Source organism: Anomalospiza imberbis, chromosome 11, assembly GCF_031753505.1.
Source record: "Anomalospiza imberbis isolate Cuckoo-Finch-1a 21T00152 chromosome 11, ASM3175350v1, whole genome shotgun sequence".
In the NCBI taxonomy this organism is placed as follows: domain Eukaryota; kingdom Metazoa; phylum Chordata; class Aves; order Passeriformes; family Viduidae; genus Anomalospiza; species Anomalospiza imberbis.
The window spans coordinates 1,928,341-1,943,763 of NC_089691.1; the positions used below are offsets into that span (position 1 = coordinate 1,928,341).

General features: G+C 43.6%; 1 protein-coding gene across 16 annotated transcripts in view; it reads left to right on the forward strand.

The window, feature by feature from the left end:
• The window catches only part of IQSEC1 (IQ motif and Sec7 domain ArfGEF 1), a 280,971-nt gene that overhangs the window by 217,954 nt on the left and 47,594 nt on the right, over positions 1–15,423 (forward strand). For 2 of the 16 annotated variants that reach the window (XM_068201467.1, XM_068201468.1), the window contains exon 1: positions 7,570–7,728. The exons of 13 other annotated variants lie outside the window; for them this stretch is intronic. In XM_068201467.1, the coding sequence (XP_068057568.1) occupies positions 7,664–7,728 (65 nt within the window). In that variant the 5' untranslated portion in view covers positions 7,570–7,663. Of the gene's footprint in view, positions 1–7,569; positions 7,729–15,423 lie in introns of those variants that run through there. One more of the 16 variants, XM_068201474.1, reaches the window with a different exon arrangement.

Here is a 15,423-nt window from a genome sequence, read left to right on the forward strand (position 1 = left end):
AGAGGGATCCTTTGCTTTTTTAGCCAGATTGCTTTTTTATTCCAGATTTTATCCAGAGCTCAGGCAGGATGGGCAGGGTTGCCCTGTCTCCCTGTGAAAGCAGCCTGAGCTGCCCAGCCTTTTTTCTGAGAGTTCAGCATGTTCCATAGAGAGGGCACTGGAACTTGCTGTGCTACCCTCCAGGCTTCAGTCAGGAAGCAGGAACAAAAATACTCCTTTTTTTTATGCTCTTCATTCCACATTGGTGTGGAGTGTTTCTCCACAAGGGGTGTTGTCCTTGTTTCCACTCCTGTTTTTGTTTCCACCACTAAAGTTTCTATTCCCTGTAAAGATTACTATGGAAAAGCTCAACATTTGTTGTTACTTTCAGCTGGGATTGAGTTTTGATAGTTCTTGAGTGTGGTCCGTGGACCGAAGTCAGCGAGTGGAGGCTGAGCTCTGTTAGCACAGTGGTGTCACACACACGCAGCTGTTCCCTGACCTGAGTCTGTAGAGGTAACCTTAGCCCAGAACTCACTTTGCTGCATGAGCACTGCTGGGGAATGCGGGTTTGTTGGTTTGGTTCGCCATGGTCACCACCCTTTGCACTCTGCAGAAAGCTTCAGCAGAAGGCCTCTGCTGCATTTTGTGAAAAGGGACACTGGTGGTGGCACAGCCGCCTGCAGGATCGGCTGAAGGATGTGCAATGCCAAAAAGAAGTGTCTGTGAATACTCCTGCATTTTAATTGTTTTCTATTTGAGTACTACAGTCCATTTCAATGCTGATGGATTTGACAAAATGGGAGTGTCGATTAATATTTTTCTGGATTTAAAAGTAGTTGCACTGCACAGCCATGCACTAATACAGAAACCATGAAAATATTTCCATGAAAGGCCTTTAAATCTAACTTTATTCGGTAAATAGTAAGATCTCCCCTATAATCTTCTTCTTACCCATGTTTTTAAATATGCAGTTAGTGAAAAAGTGATTTCTTTATCTTAAAAATGGATTCTTGTAATTAAAAAATATATATTATTTATATATGGGAATTGCAGTGATGCTTGTCATTTTACTGACAGTTTAATCTTGGTGGTTGCTATTAAAATAAACAACTGTAACACAGTCTGAGCTTCAAGTAGAAAAATTCCTTGGTTTCAAATGGTGCTTGCAGAAAGGCACTCATGGAAAATATGTCCTTCTGCATGGCACACACTGCACACAGGATCTCTGAGAGCAACACATTATCCTGGGCCAGATGTCACAAATGCTGCTGGAGAGACAGTTCTGTCCAGAATCTAAGGTAGCAACATTCCAGTATTTACTTTAATGCTAAATAGTAATTATGTTCCCAAGTTTTGAGCCACTATCTGTGGGGTTTGTAATTATTTTCTCATATGTGTTCAAAGAAACACAATTCTGTATTTTTCAGAAGTAGAAAATATTAGTAAAAAAATGTTAAAATCAGTCATGTGTCTTTCTGCTTGATTTTAGTGTGCGCACTGAAGCTCACTCATCTCAGTAAATATATGAATTGTTCAAACTGGAAAACAACCCAAAACATTAAATGTCAAGTAAACACAATTGTGCTTTTCTTGGGGATGGAGAGCTTTTGGGATGTTGATGACATGAAGCATAACCAGGCAATGTTTAATCTCTGCTGCCATTAATCCCAAAGAAATGCTTTTTGCAGAAATACATTATTACTGCCATGAAATGAAAGCAGGAAAAAAGAGGAAGCTCTGAGGAACCTTCTGGTATGGAACATTTTTAAAGGATGATTTGGGTTCGGTTGGTTTACATAGGGTGCTCAAGAGCATTAACCCAATGTGTATTAGCCACCTGCATTATTTGTATCCTCTCAATGTGTGTTTTCTGTCCAAATTCATTGCACGATATTTTATTCAGTAACAATTACTTTTTCAATCTTTTATTATGGCTAAGTAACAGTCTGGAAGGGAGAGCCCATGGTTTCAGCTTTCCCTCTGTGAGGTCTGCTGGTTTAGAGCAGCAGGATATGTTCCTTACGTCCTGAATTTCTCCATCCTGACCCCCACGGGTGCCCACCACCCTTTCTCAGCAGTGACACCAAACACGCAGCCACAGGAACCCAGTGACCTGGTTCTGCAAATGTTTAGGTGTGTCCTGGGCTGTGGGAACTCTGGATTCCACAGAGAAGGTGCCACTCCACGTGAGGAGAATGAAGGACCCACCCTTGTACGTATTTCATTGGAAGGAACAAAGAGTTTTATACACGTAATGGTTTCAACAGAGTTATAATTGCAGTCACCTTGTATTCCTGGTAGAGTCCTGCCTTTATTGCCCCACAAAATCAGAACAGAGATTTCCCTTTACTCCATCTACAATTTCTGGTGAACAGAGTGGCTTTCTTGGCTCCCAGACGAACTTCTTTCTAAGGGGGCTCTCTGGCTCCTTGTCACCCTCTCTACTACCTTTGGGGGCTTTCCAAGCATCCACTATCCTTCTGTCCATGGATTTATGAAAAAAATGTTTCCTCTTGAAGAACCACCCCTCAGTGCTGACTGACCTTTCTTGCAGCTTCTGCTCCTCAGGTATCGTTTCACTGCTGGGGTGAGTGGCAGCAACAGTGACAGCTGCAGAAAAGCCTCTGCTAAATTCTTTTCAAAGGGAAAGAATTTGTACCAAAAAAAAAAGTTTCATGTGCCTGTGGATCTGTTAAGAGAAACTTTAAATCTCTCTATAGTGTTATAATGAAATGTAGTTATCTAGTAATGGATTGATTTTGTGGAAAACCAAAACTGTGTCATGCTGTGAGCTGCACTATGAGGAGCAGAGGCAGGGACAGAGGATGAACACATCAGCTCAGAAGCAGCGTGAGCAGCATTTCAGAGCTGTCTGAGAGACAAACCTAAATCATGTTCAAAAAAGCTCTGCCTAATGTTACTTTTCCCAGTGTTGTTGCCATGGATGTAAATAGTCAGGCAGTGTTATAGTGCACCACTAATACAGTTTACAATAGCTTCTAGCACAAGTGAGGGTTTGTAGGATCAACTACCGACCCTGAGAGACAAAACCAGGTCAGAGTAGTGACAGCAGGGAATTTTCAGTCAGGAATCCTGGCTCTGGTCTAATGGTTTGCAGTCAAAGCCTCTTTAGGCATTGTTTCTGTCAGCGCTGAGATTTTGTATATGTGCTTCATAACTTGCTGAAGTTTGCAGGGTTGCCTGGTTTGCATGCTCCAGCCTTGGTAAACCAGTGTATCTTAGCATTTTGAAACCTTTTTATCTTGTGGAATTTCCTTTTTTTGTTCCAAAATTGCTGCCCTTATCCAAATCTTCTAGCCAGGGTACGGAGAGGCTTTGCTGGAGAGGACAGCCTTTCTCTGGCAAGGTTTCTTTTGAGGGCCAACAACACACACTGATGTTTCCTCCCTTGCTAGAGCACAGCATCTTGTTTTGTGGGAGGGGATAAAGAAGCAGAACATGTAGATAGATCTGTTTCACTTTTACTTCTCCCACTGATCTGCAAGGCAACTGAGAGAAGTTATTCTAATTTTCCTCTGCTATGGTTTATATTCTTGATTCTTCAGCATTCCCATCATTCACAGAGCAGTAAACTTGTTTAGGTTTTGTAAAGGTGGGGGGCTTTGAGATACATGGATGAAAAGCACCACTTTGGGTCTCCAAACCCTTGAAATCAGTGAAGATTTCCTTTGCCTTAAATAGACTTAGGATTTGTTCTTTGGAGAGCAAAAAAGACTACAAAGATTCATTGTTTTGCCTTCTCCGTAGCAACTGACAGCATAAAGCCTTTTCCCAGATGTGTTTGTTTAAAGGCTTTATAAGTTCAGTTTAAAAAATGAACTCAAGTTGTTGTTATTGTTTTTATGCTGATTTTTGTGTGTTGGCATTGAAAAATGAAATAATCTAGTACAGGGCCACAGAAAATGCAGAAATGTGTATGAGAGAAGATAAATCCACTTTGGAGGGACACAAAACTGGGATGAGTACAGGAGCATGTTAGCTTTTGAAGAATTCCCTGGCATACTTGAGAATTCCCATGTAATTCCAGGTCATGTGGGAACATTATGATGTTTTATATGGTTGGAGGATCAATTACTGTTCACTGATAATTCTCACTGTGCACCTGAAGAGAATAATGTGAAAGGGGATTGTGCTGTACATCCTTGAAACTGATCTCTCCCAATCTTTTTTACTGAATACTTATTATATTTAGGTTTATATCAGGTGTACAGGTAAGCATGGGTGGAGGGAGAGCATGAGAAACAGAGAATTCACCATGAGGCAGGACGTGGAGGATCCACATGGGTCAGCATATTTTTTTCATTAATATCCCCTCAAATCCCACTGTGAGAGGAATAACAGATATTTTGATCTGTATATGCAGTTTATTGTACAATGCTACATGGCTGTATTTATACTCTGCAGGAAGAAAACTACTCCCTAGTAGTTTCTTCTGGGGTTTTTTTTTGTGTTTTGTTGTTGTTGTTGTTGTTTGTTTGTTTTTTTTTTTTTTTTTTTTTTGCCTGTGTAACCCTTTGCTTTTATTCAAGCAAAATGCAAGACAAATGCTTATTTTTCAGCCTTTTCAGACCTTGGAAATAATGGTGTATTGAATGTGATTAAGGTGGGAATTACAATTTAAGCAGGGTCATAATTACTGTAGATTTAGATGGCATATTGTACAAATGGCTGTGTGCTCATAATTACAAATTGAGTTTGTTGCACTCTAGGGGTTTATAAACTGTGTTTTAGTCATTAACACATTAAATAGCAGTGATTTATGTAAATTACTGGATAAATAAAAATTTCAGTGTTGTGTGTAATCTAAGGTTTAATCATATTTCTATATTAGAAATGAAATAGGTTTAGCTTTAACAGGGAGGGTTGAGTGGTCGGAGGGAGTCGTTCACTGCTGAGATACTGTAGTTTGAGAGTGCTGTTTGTTGGGCAACTGGCTGGAAACTGCAGTGGTCCCAAGTGAATGAAGCAGCAGTCACTGCTTCAGTGAGTGAGCTGCTTGTCACAGGAAGCTCTTCCCGAGGTCAGCCAGCCCACTTGCTTCACAGTTATTTCCCTCAAACTTCTGGGCTGGTCTGGAAAGTGTAAAATCACGCTTTAAAAATCATTGTTTACTTTCTCCTCATAGAGATTTCCCAGTTCCTTCATTTGTGCTTAAGTCAAGGTGATCTAACGGAGCAAAGATCACTTTGTGTAGTGCTGTTAGTTGTGCTCCAACAAATTGCCAGGAATAAGGGCATGAAAAATTACTTTTTGATCTCATTACACTGCACTACAAATTTCCACAATATCTTAGTGGCAACTCTAACGCTAGTTCAGTGTCAAAGTAGCAGCGGGAGGACAACAGAGAATATACATCCTACTGGTTCTGCCAAAGCTTCCTATGCAAAGTGCAGATCAGTGAAGTGCTATAGAAGCCCACGTTTGGCTCTGTCATGGTAGAAAAGCCTCTCCTGCCCTGTCTACTGGGGTCTGAAACATCTGCTCTATGTGATCAGCACCTCTGCCATCAGGATGGCAAAGAAACTTAGCTACATGCCACCAAAAATTGTCCTGAGAAGCCATAGACTTAGAGATCTCTGCTAAATCACCACCTGAGACAGGGTGGATTGTGCAGGGCGGACTACTGTTTTTGTTACCTGAGGGAAAATTGAATGTATACTTTTGATTATGGTTGAATTAAAATGGTTTTGGAATGTTGAAACATTCACAAAAAAATCCCTCCAAAAATAACTGCAACAGGCTGCCTCGACTCAGAAACCACAATGTTGTCTGCGTAGTGCAGCAAGAATTTGTTTTTCTGTGTTTAATTCCCCCCATTGGAATGCATGCAAGATCTTAAATGTGTAGATGATTTGGGCATTTAATCTCTACGTTAAATTTTAACAACATATTCAAGCAAAAAGTGATGTAACAAAAAATTTTGCACCTGAATGGTTGAAACTAAATTTGGAATTCTGGATGCTTGACATTGATGGGGGGAAAGCCATCTGTAACAGCTATCCATCCGTGCGGTGTTTAGAATGGGATGTGTTTGTATTGGTTGGTTATTTGCTGATGTAGCGTGATCGTATCTGTGGAAGGAAGACTGTGTTTGAAGTGGCTTCAGGAAAGCACATTCTTCAGAAAATTCTGTGACTGTTTTGGAGGTCAGAGTTTTCCAGCCACACTTTCCAGTATGTCTCCTTCACAGCCCACGCTACGACTGTCTGCACTTGGTTCCTAAATGGAAACTGGTTTCCGAAGGAGAAGTTGACTTTTGGGAGCTGCTTGTGTCTGCTTTGGATTTGCCTCTGTTTACAAGTAGAGACGAAGCTTGATGCAGGAGGCATTGAGTCAGGACCAGAAAAACGTAGGGTTGTTGTGGATCCCAGACGTTCTGCGGGGAAGAGGCTGTCTGGATAATCATTAGATGTTGAAAGCAGGCATTGCAGCGTAAATAGTCTCTGGTTAGAGTCCTGCAGTGACATTCCTATGAAAACAACCGGTGTAGGTGTGTCCTTCCTTAACGTGTTTGAGTTTCACTGAAAGCTAGTTAAACCCAGGCTTACTGGAATCTATGCCTAACACTTCCTTAGGAAACTATGCAGAACACACGCTCCATCCAGATGTTGAAGGGGGTTTAACTAAAGTTGCCTCGATTCTTTTCACCACCCTCAAAGACGTGATCAGCCCTCATGGGATGTGTAATATGATATGTCGTATGCACAGCTTTGCGCCGTGCTCCTCCTTGCACCCGGTTCGCCTGAGTGACATTTTCAGTTCCTGACTAAAGTTTCCCTAAACTACAGAGCTCGGCCAGCGGAGCCTTGTTGTGTTATTACAGGGTATGAAGCTGTGGGGAGGGTGTTGCGATTTTGTTGTCGGGGGCCCGAGGGGCCCCCGGGCACGGTGAGGGGTGTGAGGGCAGCCCTCGGAGAACCGTGCCTGTTGGAGCCGCACCGAGAGACCCCCAGGCATGGTGAGGGGTGTGAGGGCAGCCCTCGGAGAACCGTGCCTGTTGGAGCCGCACCGAGAGACCCCCAGGCATGGTGAGGGGTGTGAGGGCAGCCCTCGGAGAACCGTGCCTGTTGGAGCCGCACCGAGAGACCCCCAGGCATGGTGAGGTGTGTGAGGGCAGCCCTCGGAGAACCGTGCCTGTTGGAGCCGCACCGAGAGACCCCCAGGCATGGTGAGGTGTGTGAGGGCAGCCCTCGGAGAACCGTGCCTGTTGGAGCCGCACCGAGAGACCCCCAGGCATGGTGAGGGGTGTGAGGGCAGCCCTCGGAGAACCGTGCCTGTTGGAGCCGCACCGAGAGACCCCCAGGCATGGTGAGGTGTGTGAGGGCAGCCCTCGGAGAACCGTGCCTGTTGGAGCCGCACCGAGGGGCCCCCGGCCACGGTGAGGGGTGTGAGGGCGGCCGGCGTGAGGGGAGCCCTTGGAGAGCCATGCCCGCTGGAGCCCGCCCGAGGGGCCCCCCGGGCACGGTGAGGGGTGTGAGGGCTGCTGGAGTGAGGGGACCCTCGGAGCCGCGCTTTTCCCGGGAATCCCGCCCTCCACGCGTGCGCTCTGCCCGCTTCCCTGCCCCTCCGCCGCCGGCCGAGGGGAGCGGGCGCGGGGCGGGGCGGCCCGAGGGGCGGCTATGGTGGCGCGGAGCTCCCCGCCCGACACTCCGGCCCGGCCATGTGGTGCCTGCACTGCAGCTCGGAGCGGACCCAGTCGCTGCTGGAGCTGGAGCTGGACAGCTGGTGAGCGCTGCCGAGGGGTGCGGGCTGAGCCCCGCGCCGCCGCTGCCGCACAAAGGGCTCCGCGCCGCCGCTGCCCGGGCGCGCTGTGGGGCGGTGCGGGAGGATGGGGTTGGGGTGTCCTACTGGCGCCCTTTTGTCCCTGGGCGTTGTCCCCGGGGTCACCCCTGCTGTCCCCGGGATGTCTCCGGGTCGCAGCGATGGGGAGCTCGTTCCCTGTGTCCCGGCTCGGGAGCGGGGACAGGCGGAGGGAGGCTCTGTCTGCCCTGCCGGAGCCGAGGGTTAACTCATCCGCGTGGTTTAACCGCGGCGTCCCGGGCGGCCCCGCTGCGCTGTGCTGGCGGTGGGTGACAGGCAGAGCCATAAAGCGGCAGCTGTGGCAGCAGGCTGTGAGCTGACCTGGCGTGTGCCGCTCCAGACACCGATGTGTAAGCACTGCTTTTCGGGAGAGAGCAAGGAATCACATGATTTGTGTCAGACCAGTGTGAGTTTGACTCAGGAGCTCTGGTGCAGGCTGTTCCCGGTGTCTGGGGCCGGCCGGAGACCTGGCCGTGTCCTGGCTACGTGGGAAGATGTGTCACACGCAGAGGGGTAAATCGAGATTTGCCACTCGTGCCCTCAGCCAGCAAATAAGATAAAAGAAAAAAAAAGTTTAGTTCAAAGGCCTTTAAAGTACAGATACTTGAATAACTGACACAGGAGAAACAGAGAGTGGGATTTGTCATGTTAACACATACAGTCCCTGTTGTAAGGATGTTAGCTACCAAAATAATGTGTGTCAAAAGTACAGCAACACAGAACTCTGTTCATGAGCTGCCTGAAAACTCCAGGCACAAACGAGTTTTTTCTGGTGTGATGCTATGTGTGGATTTATGATAAACTAAAAAGGTTATCCTGCACTTGCAGTGCACTTGCAAAATGAATTTATCTCCGATGCACTGTGGAAGTTCATTCCACAAAGTAATTCAGCCAAATGCCGAGCTGTTCGACTGTTAAAGAATATTCAGCTTAGCTAAATATAGAAAACATCTTAAATTGGGTGTGGGCATGAGTGGAAAAATATAAAAGGAGGAAATGACTGGATTCAGTGTAACTATGTATGAATGCAACAGTTCCTTTTCTAGAAAAAAAGGCAAAATATTTTTTGATAAAATGTTTCATAGTACAGTTTAGTCATGCATTTAATGATCCTTCAGCCCGTTTTTTACCCTTAAGGAAAAGAATAATGTAAGTTTCCTGTGTGGAGTTGGTAATGTTTGCAGAAGTGATGTTACCTTTGCATGGCTTGCTAAAAACATAATTCATAACAGTTACTTTAGTGACAGATTTGCCTATTACACAGTAACATTCTGTTATTCAACATTGTTTCAGACTTTTTTCCTCCATTTGTACATTGCTATGCACTTCCTTTCTGTTAAACTTGATTATTCTGCCTGATGTGCTAAAAGAGGAATTGCTGAGTACTTAGTTTGGATGGTTGTATTTAACTGTGTCTATTCTTGTGGCAGATATCCTTCATATAAACACAGAATTCATTACATCTGTCCAGTGCTTTGGGAGAACTACAGCCATGCTGAATAAAATGACCCATTTTCCATTTTACTTCTACTTTTGTGCCAGATTTGGTTTTGCTGTTGAGATGTCCTGTTCTAGTTCCTGAAAGATATTGAGAGTACTGTTACAAAGTAATCAGCTGGGCCTTTTTTCTTCTGGTTAAATAGAAGCTCAATGTTGGGGTTTCCCATGAGAAGTCATCTATCATCCTTTTTTTTTCTACTTCTACTTATCTGAAATACTTCGTTATCATCTAAGATACTGTAATCCAAGATCTGGAGCTGACTAGTGGAAACCAAAGTGCTCTGTGTATCAATAGCATTCAGTTTCTTTGCCCCTTTAGAAGCCCTCTGGGAATTCTGGTGCAGTTAATAAACGACTTGCAGTTCAGTTTCATGGAATAATTTGCAGCTTTCAGGTAAGGAAACCCAAGGATTCAGTTTTTGCCCTGAAAAGTGCAAATAGCAAGTTGAACAGTAACTCTGATTTGTTGTTCCTGTTAGAGTCTTGTATTGGAAGGTTGCAGGGACTGGATCCAGGGAGTGCCTGCTGGGCAAGGAGACCTGCTCTGCTGGAGAAGGTGCCTTCACCAGGGGTTTGCTGAGTGTTCCTCTGCAGAAATGGGAAGTGATTTCTTAGGATTTCATGGCTTTACATGGGTTTTGTCGCACTGTGACCATTTCATGTTTGCAAAATGAAAAATCTTTCAAGAGAATCTGCTCATATGGCTGTAGAAAGTGTTTCTCCCAATACTGGGTCATGAGGAGAAAACTTTTCCATTGCTTGGAGGCTGGGGTTCTTTCATGCCTTTGAGGGCCTCAAGAGCAGTGCAAGGACTTTGGGTGGAACAGCTCCTTTGAAACAACAGTTTACCTTCATACTGATGATGTTTTCCCTGGAGTCTAAAGATGTCAACTCAGGGCTCCGACTCTGCAAAGAGGCACATCTCATAATGGTGTAGCTGATTAGCACACTTGGGTGATTGCTCTAAGGATGCTGCAAACTGTCCCGCCCTCAGCACCAGTGAGAGGGAGAGAAATAACAAAAGCGGGTCTAGAGGTAGTCAGTGCTCTGGTGGTGATGCCATTACCTGTAGGTATTAAACAGCTGCTCACATTCTTCAGTTGTGTTTCTTGGTGTTTAACACCACTGTTCAAAGTCCAGTAAAACCTTGGGACACAAGTGCTGGAAGTGTGGAGCTGCTTTCTGAGTGAGCCATTAGGCTTCCAGTTACTGCAGGATTCTGAGAGGTGCAAAAGAGGGTTTAAGGTACTGTATATTTGAATACTGGATTTAAAAAAAAAAAAAGTGAAGCACCACAGCCTGAGTCTGGATTGTTGTACCTTTTCATTGCAAGAATTTACCATAATTCATAAAGGTCTTTCAGGATGCAATTTTTTTTGCTTCTTCAGCATTTACATGGTTCTTCCTCTGTTAGATCCAATGGTAATTTTATCATTAATTTCAGTCAGGCATATATTAATCACAGCAGCTGTCAATCAGTTATTTATTTTAATGTTTATTTAATAACAGAACTGCAGGAGATCTCAGAAACTGTAACCAAGGTGGAGCCCTGATTGCTCTGTTTGTTACAAATTAAATTTGTGAGGATCTGCCCATAGCCCAGACACTGCCTGATCCACAGAGCAAGTGGAACTATGAGGAGGTGGCTCATGAGTTAGGGGGGAAATTGTGTTGGTGCATTGCTTTTGTGAGCCAGGCTTTGTTTAGATGTCATTTGTATTTAAACAGGGTACAGGCCACAAGCCAAATTCATATTCCTGAGTTTGCTGCTTTATTTCTGTTGCCTCAGAAGGCTGTGTAGTTAGAAGAGCAGAATCAGCCCTGTGTTTGGGGTTGAAAGTTCACTTTTAGTATCTTGTATATTGCCATTTTATTACAAAAATTATGTAAATACAGGTTTTGTTTAATTCATGCATCTTTGTTATGCAAAAAACAGTTACTGATCACGGGCTTTTTTAGCAAGACTTATTAATCAAAAATATTTTACTTACATAGCCCTTCTCATGTCTTCTGGGAATCCATTTGAAATTTATTTAGGTTCCATTTAGGGTACAGACAGAGATGGCAACTTCACTGCACTGCTGTGATTTGACTCCAGGTTTCCAGAGAAGAACAGATGCTGCTTTAATCCACTGTAGCACAAAGCCCCAGTATTATGTTAAAGGGGCACGCAAATTTAGCTAAATAAATCCTTTTGCTTCCTTACAATAGACAAAAGACTAGAATCGTTCTCGTGAAATAATTGTAGAGATGTCTTTAATAAAAATAAAGTAAAAAAGACAAGCTTTGGTATGATAAAAAAATCAAACCATTTAGTCCCTGTGATAGAAGCAGAAAACTAGAATGATGATTTTGATAGCCTTTACTACAGGAAACTGCTGTATTATGTCTGTTAATCAGATTCTTTTAGTAGTTCAGTGTCATCCCAGTTAAACTTGTGCTTATAAACAAAGGACACAATTCCCAGTTGCCTTCTACTGTGCAAGCACAAACAAAATGCCACAGCTATGATCTGACTTGCATTTACATCAGTGGCTACACACAGAGCATGGCCATAGAAAAAGAATCCTAAGCTTGTTGTGAGAGATGCTTGCATTTTTTAGTCCAAAAAATTCCAGTGGCCCTTAAAACTCACCAGATTAACAGGGATGGATGTGTCATGAACACAGAAAAAGAAAACCAACTTTCTTCTGTTTGTTAATATATCCATGACCTTTCCAGTCATCCTCACACAAGGCAAAGGCAGCAAGGATGCAAAGCTGAAGGGTTTTCTGTTGCAGGGAATGTTTGCAGCCGGCCCTGACTCTGCGCTACAGGAGCATTCAGAGTTTGTTTTTAATTTAATTTTCACTCCCCAGCTTTATGGCAGAATGGGCCCAGCTCCATCTCAGATCACACAGAGAACTGGAAATGGCAGTGGGACCCCGAGCTGGGTTTAACTCGAGTGCAGTGACGCTTTTTAGTAGCCTGGAGTGGGAATGGTTATAGGAGAGATCATTCTGTTGTCATGGTCAGGCTGGGACAGGCCATGTCAGTGCCTGCACAGAATTCCAAGGGTACACCCTAGGGAAGGAGTGGGTGATTTAGTTGGAAGCTGTCCTGCCTTTAAAGACAGTACCAGAGGCAGGGTTTCCCTCCTAGTTTGGGGGTTGTGCTCAGGAAGTCATTCTTCATATGAGAGGGAGCGGTGTTCCTGATCCAACTGCAGCTCCCAGGGATCTGAGTGCAGAGAACAGGCCTGCGTAAATCCCTGACCTTCTGGTCGAGTTGCAGCCTAAGAATAGGTTTTCTCTCAATCTAACATCACTCTGTGTTCTCAATCAGGAATAAAATTATTTTTCTTTCTGTGTGGTTCTTCGTTATAGTAATGTGCTGTGAATCGACTGTTGAATTTCCATTCTAGAGGTCTCTGGGGTGATTCTCATGCTTTAAAGTTACCTTTTCACAAGGTGTTAAATGTTAGATAATCTCAGCTGTTCTTGGATTCATGAAAGGAAGTTCATTATTTTTGTTTATATTTTCTTTTCTTGTATTTCACTCTCTGAGCCTTGTTTAGAAGATACCAGTGATGTCAGCATTAGTAGAAACTGAAGAAGGAGCTGATTTTAATACTCTTAGATTTGAGAGAATGAGACTTCACAGCTGATTAATACTAGTCACAGCTGTTAATACTAGTCATTAATGCCTTGTGAAGTGAGAGAGAGCAGAGGATTACCTGGACTTAATGGAACTTGTCCCAAATGATGACAATGTGATGCCAACTTGGATTCTTTATTTGTTATTAAGAAGTCATTAAGATGTTTTTGATTAGGTTAGCCTAGAAGAAAAGTATTTCAGGTTTTCCTACCACAGTGCAACATGTTACACCAGACCATTTCTCACAGTCTTTGGTTGAGATTTTCAAAATCTGTCTTTGCACGATACCACATTTTCATTTCACAAAGTGGTGACCCTTGTTTTCAGGAACTGGGCTTCTACCCCTGTCCTAAAAGACACTTTTCCATGTTGGAAATATCTGTGAACTCTGCCGTGATGAGGAGCCTACAGATGACCAAGAGTTACCCAAGTTGTGTATTTTAGACTCATGTTCTGTTGTGGTTGAGCAGCCTCCCGTGCAGCCCCAGCTAAACCAAGCTGCATCCCCTTCACAGACACTGTCACAGAATATTTCTGAGCTGGGAGGGACCCACAGGGATCCTCAATCCAGCTCCAAGCTGAAGGCAGTGCAAGGTAGTGGTCCTGGGAGCCAGCAGCGCTGGGCAGCTGTGCTGCACCCAAAGGAAGGTGCAACATTTCATGCACAGCCCAGAAGCTGCTCCTCTTCTCCGTGTGTGCAGTAAAAGATTTCCAAGGCAGCAATTGCTACCTGTGTTACTCTTTCGTGGTCATCAGTGAGGTGAGTCAGAAGTTCTATTGAAAGCCTACACTTAATTCCTCTCTGACAGTGAAAGAGCTGTAAAATGTATAGACTCAGCATAATGGGGAGGAAATATAAAAGGAAGGAAGTTTGTGAATGAGAAAAAGCATCTGTCAGCTCTTTAGCTGATTTAGAGGTTATGAGCAATCTTCTGAGGTCCCTTTTCTACAAGAGTGAAGACTTATGTGTGGTATCTTTGAGTATGTCTGCAAATACCTTCTGAGTTTGAACACATTGCCTTGAATCTAAGCATCATCTACCACACTATCTTTTCCACCAAGCCCTATACGTCCAACAAAAAAATCTCATATTATTTGGTTTCCTTAAACACTATGTTTTGTACACTCTGATATAAACCTTGGGTGTGCAGCAGAGGATAAAATCTCCCTTTTATGAGGATGCCTGTGATTACAGAGAGGTGAGCAGTGCTCCTGTTCCAGTGAGTTACAACACCTCTCTCCTGGTGTGTGCAGAGTGCTCAAGGCCAGTTCCTGCTCTCTCTGGCTGGGTAACAACACCCTGAGCTTCACTGGGAGCAGGAACAAGTGCTGTGTTCTCATCCTTTTCTTTCCTACCTGCTGAGAGTTTCCCATGCCCATTTGCACTTAAACATTTCAAAATTACATTATTTTCCCTTAGAGAAAACTGGTAGGGTTTCATTCTCTTTTTGGGTTGGTTTTTATTTTTTGACACTTGGCACAGCCAAGCTGGCAGTCAAAGTGGAGGGTTTGTGCAGTGATTAAAATGGAGTGGGACTTTTATATTATATATACTTTCAGATTCAGTTAGATCAGTGAGAGGTTTCTCTGATCAGACTTGTAACAGCCCATCCTCCTTTTGGATTGGCTTTTTAAAGTATGTTACTCTGTAATTTTTTGAGTTTTATCTGTAATTACAGAAGGAAGTCAAGCAGCCACTAGAAGTTGAACAGTCCCTTTCTGATTTTAAAAGAGGAACATTTTGGCCAACTATTTCTTAAATCCTAGAGAGACAGCAAAGCATCTCATGTTCATCAGTGACATTGTTTGAAAGCACAACTCATTAGATAATAATATATGATAAGTTATTGAAAGGAAATCCTTTGGTTGTTCTAAGTAGGTCCTTTTGTACAACATTCATTTGCTACAGAAGTTAAATTATAGTCTAAATGAGCACAGTTGTTAGTGCTCTGAGACTTTACTCAGTGCAGTGTCCAGTCCAGGAAGATGGTTTTGTTGTCATTTCTGCTGCATGGACCCTCTGCATGCTGTTTGTTCGTGCTGGTTCTTAATTTCCCTCACCGACATACTGGGAAAGACTGGTCTGCTCCCAAGGTGTTCTAGCGCTCTGTACTGCGTCGTACTTGTAAGCATTTCAAATAGTGCAGAGGCAAACCTTTAAAATGAGTCAAGTGTTAGGCATTATTTGATCTAGTTTGATTTATATTCATTTTTGATTGTATTGATTTGATTTATATTAATTTGATTTATATTTGATCTAAGTTGAGATAGTTTTAACTATCTATTTAACTAGAAGGTTCTAGGTAGGAGCTTTCTGGGCCTGAAACATTGTCTCATTTAACAGGATTTTGTTAATCATCTTCAAAGTAGTTCATGTTTCTAGCATACATGGAACAGAAGAGGGGAAAGAAGAGTTCTATCCACCAAGACGTGACTGGGAAGAGGAAATGAGTGCTTGTCTCTGACAGAACCTGATTGCCAGCA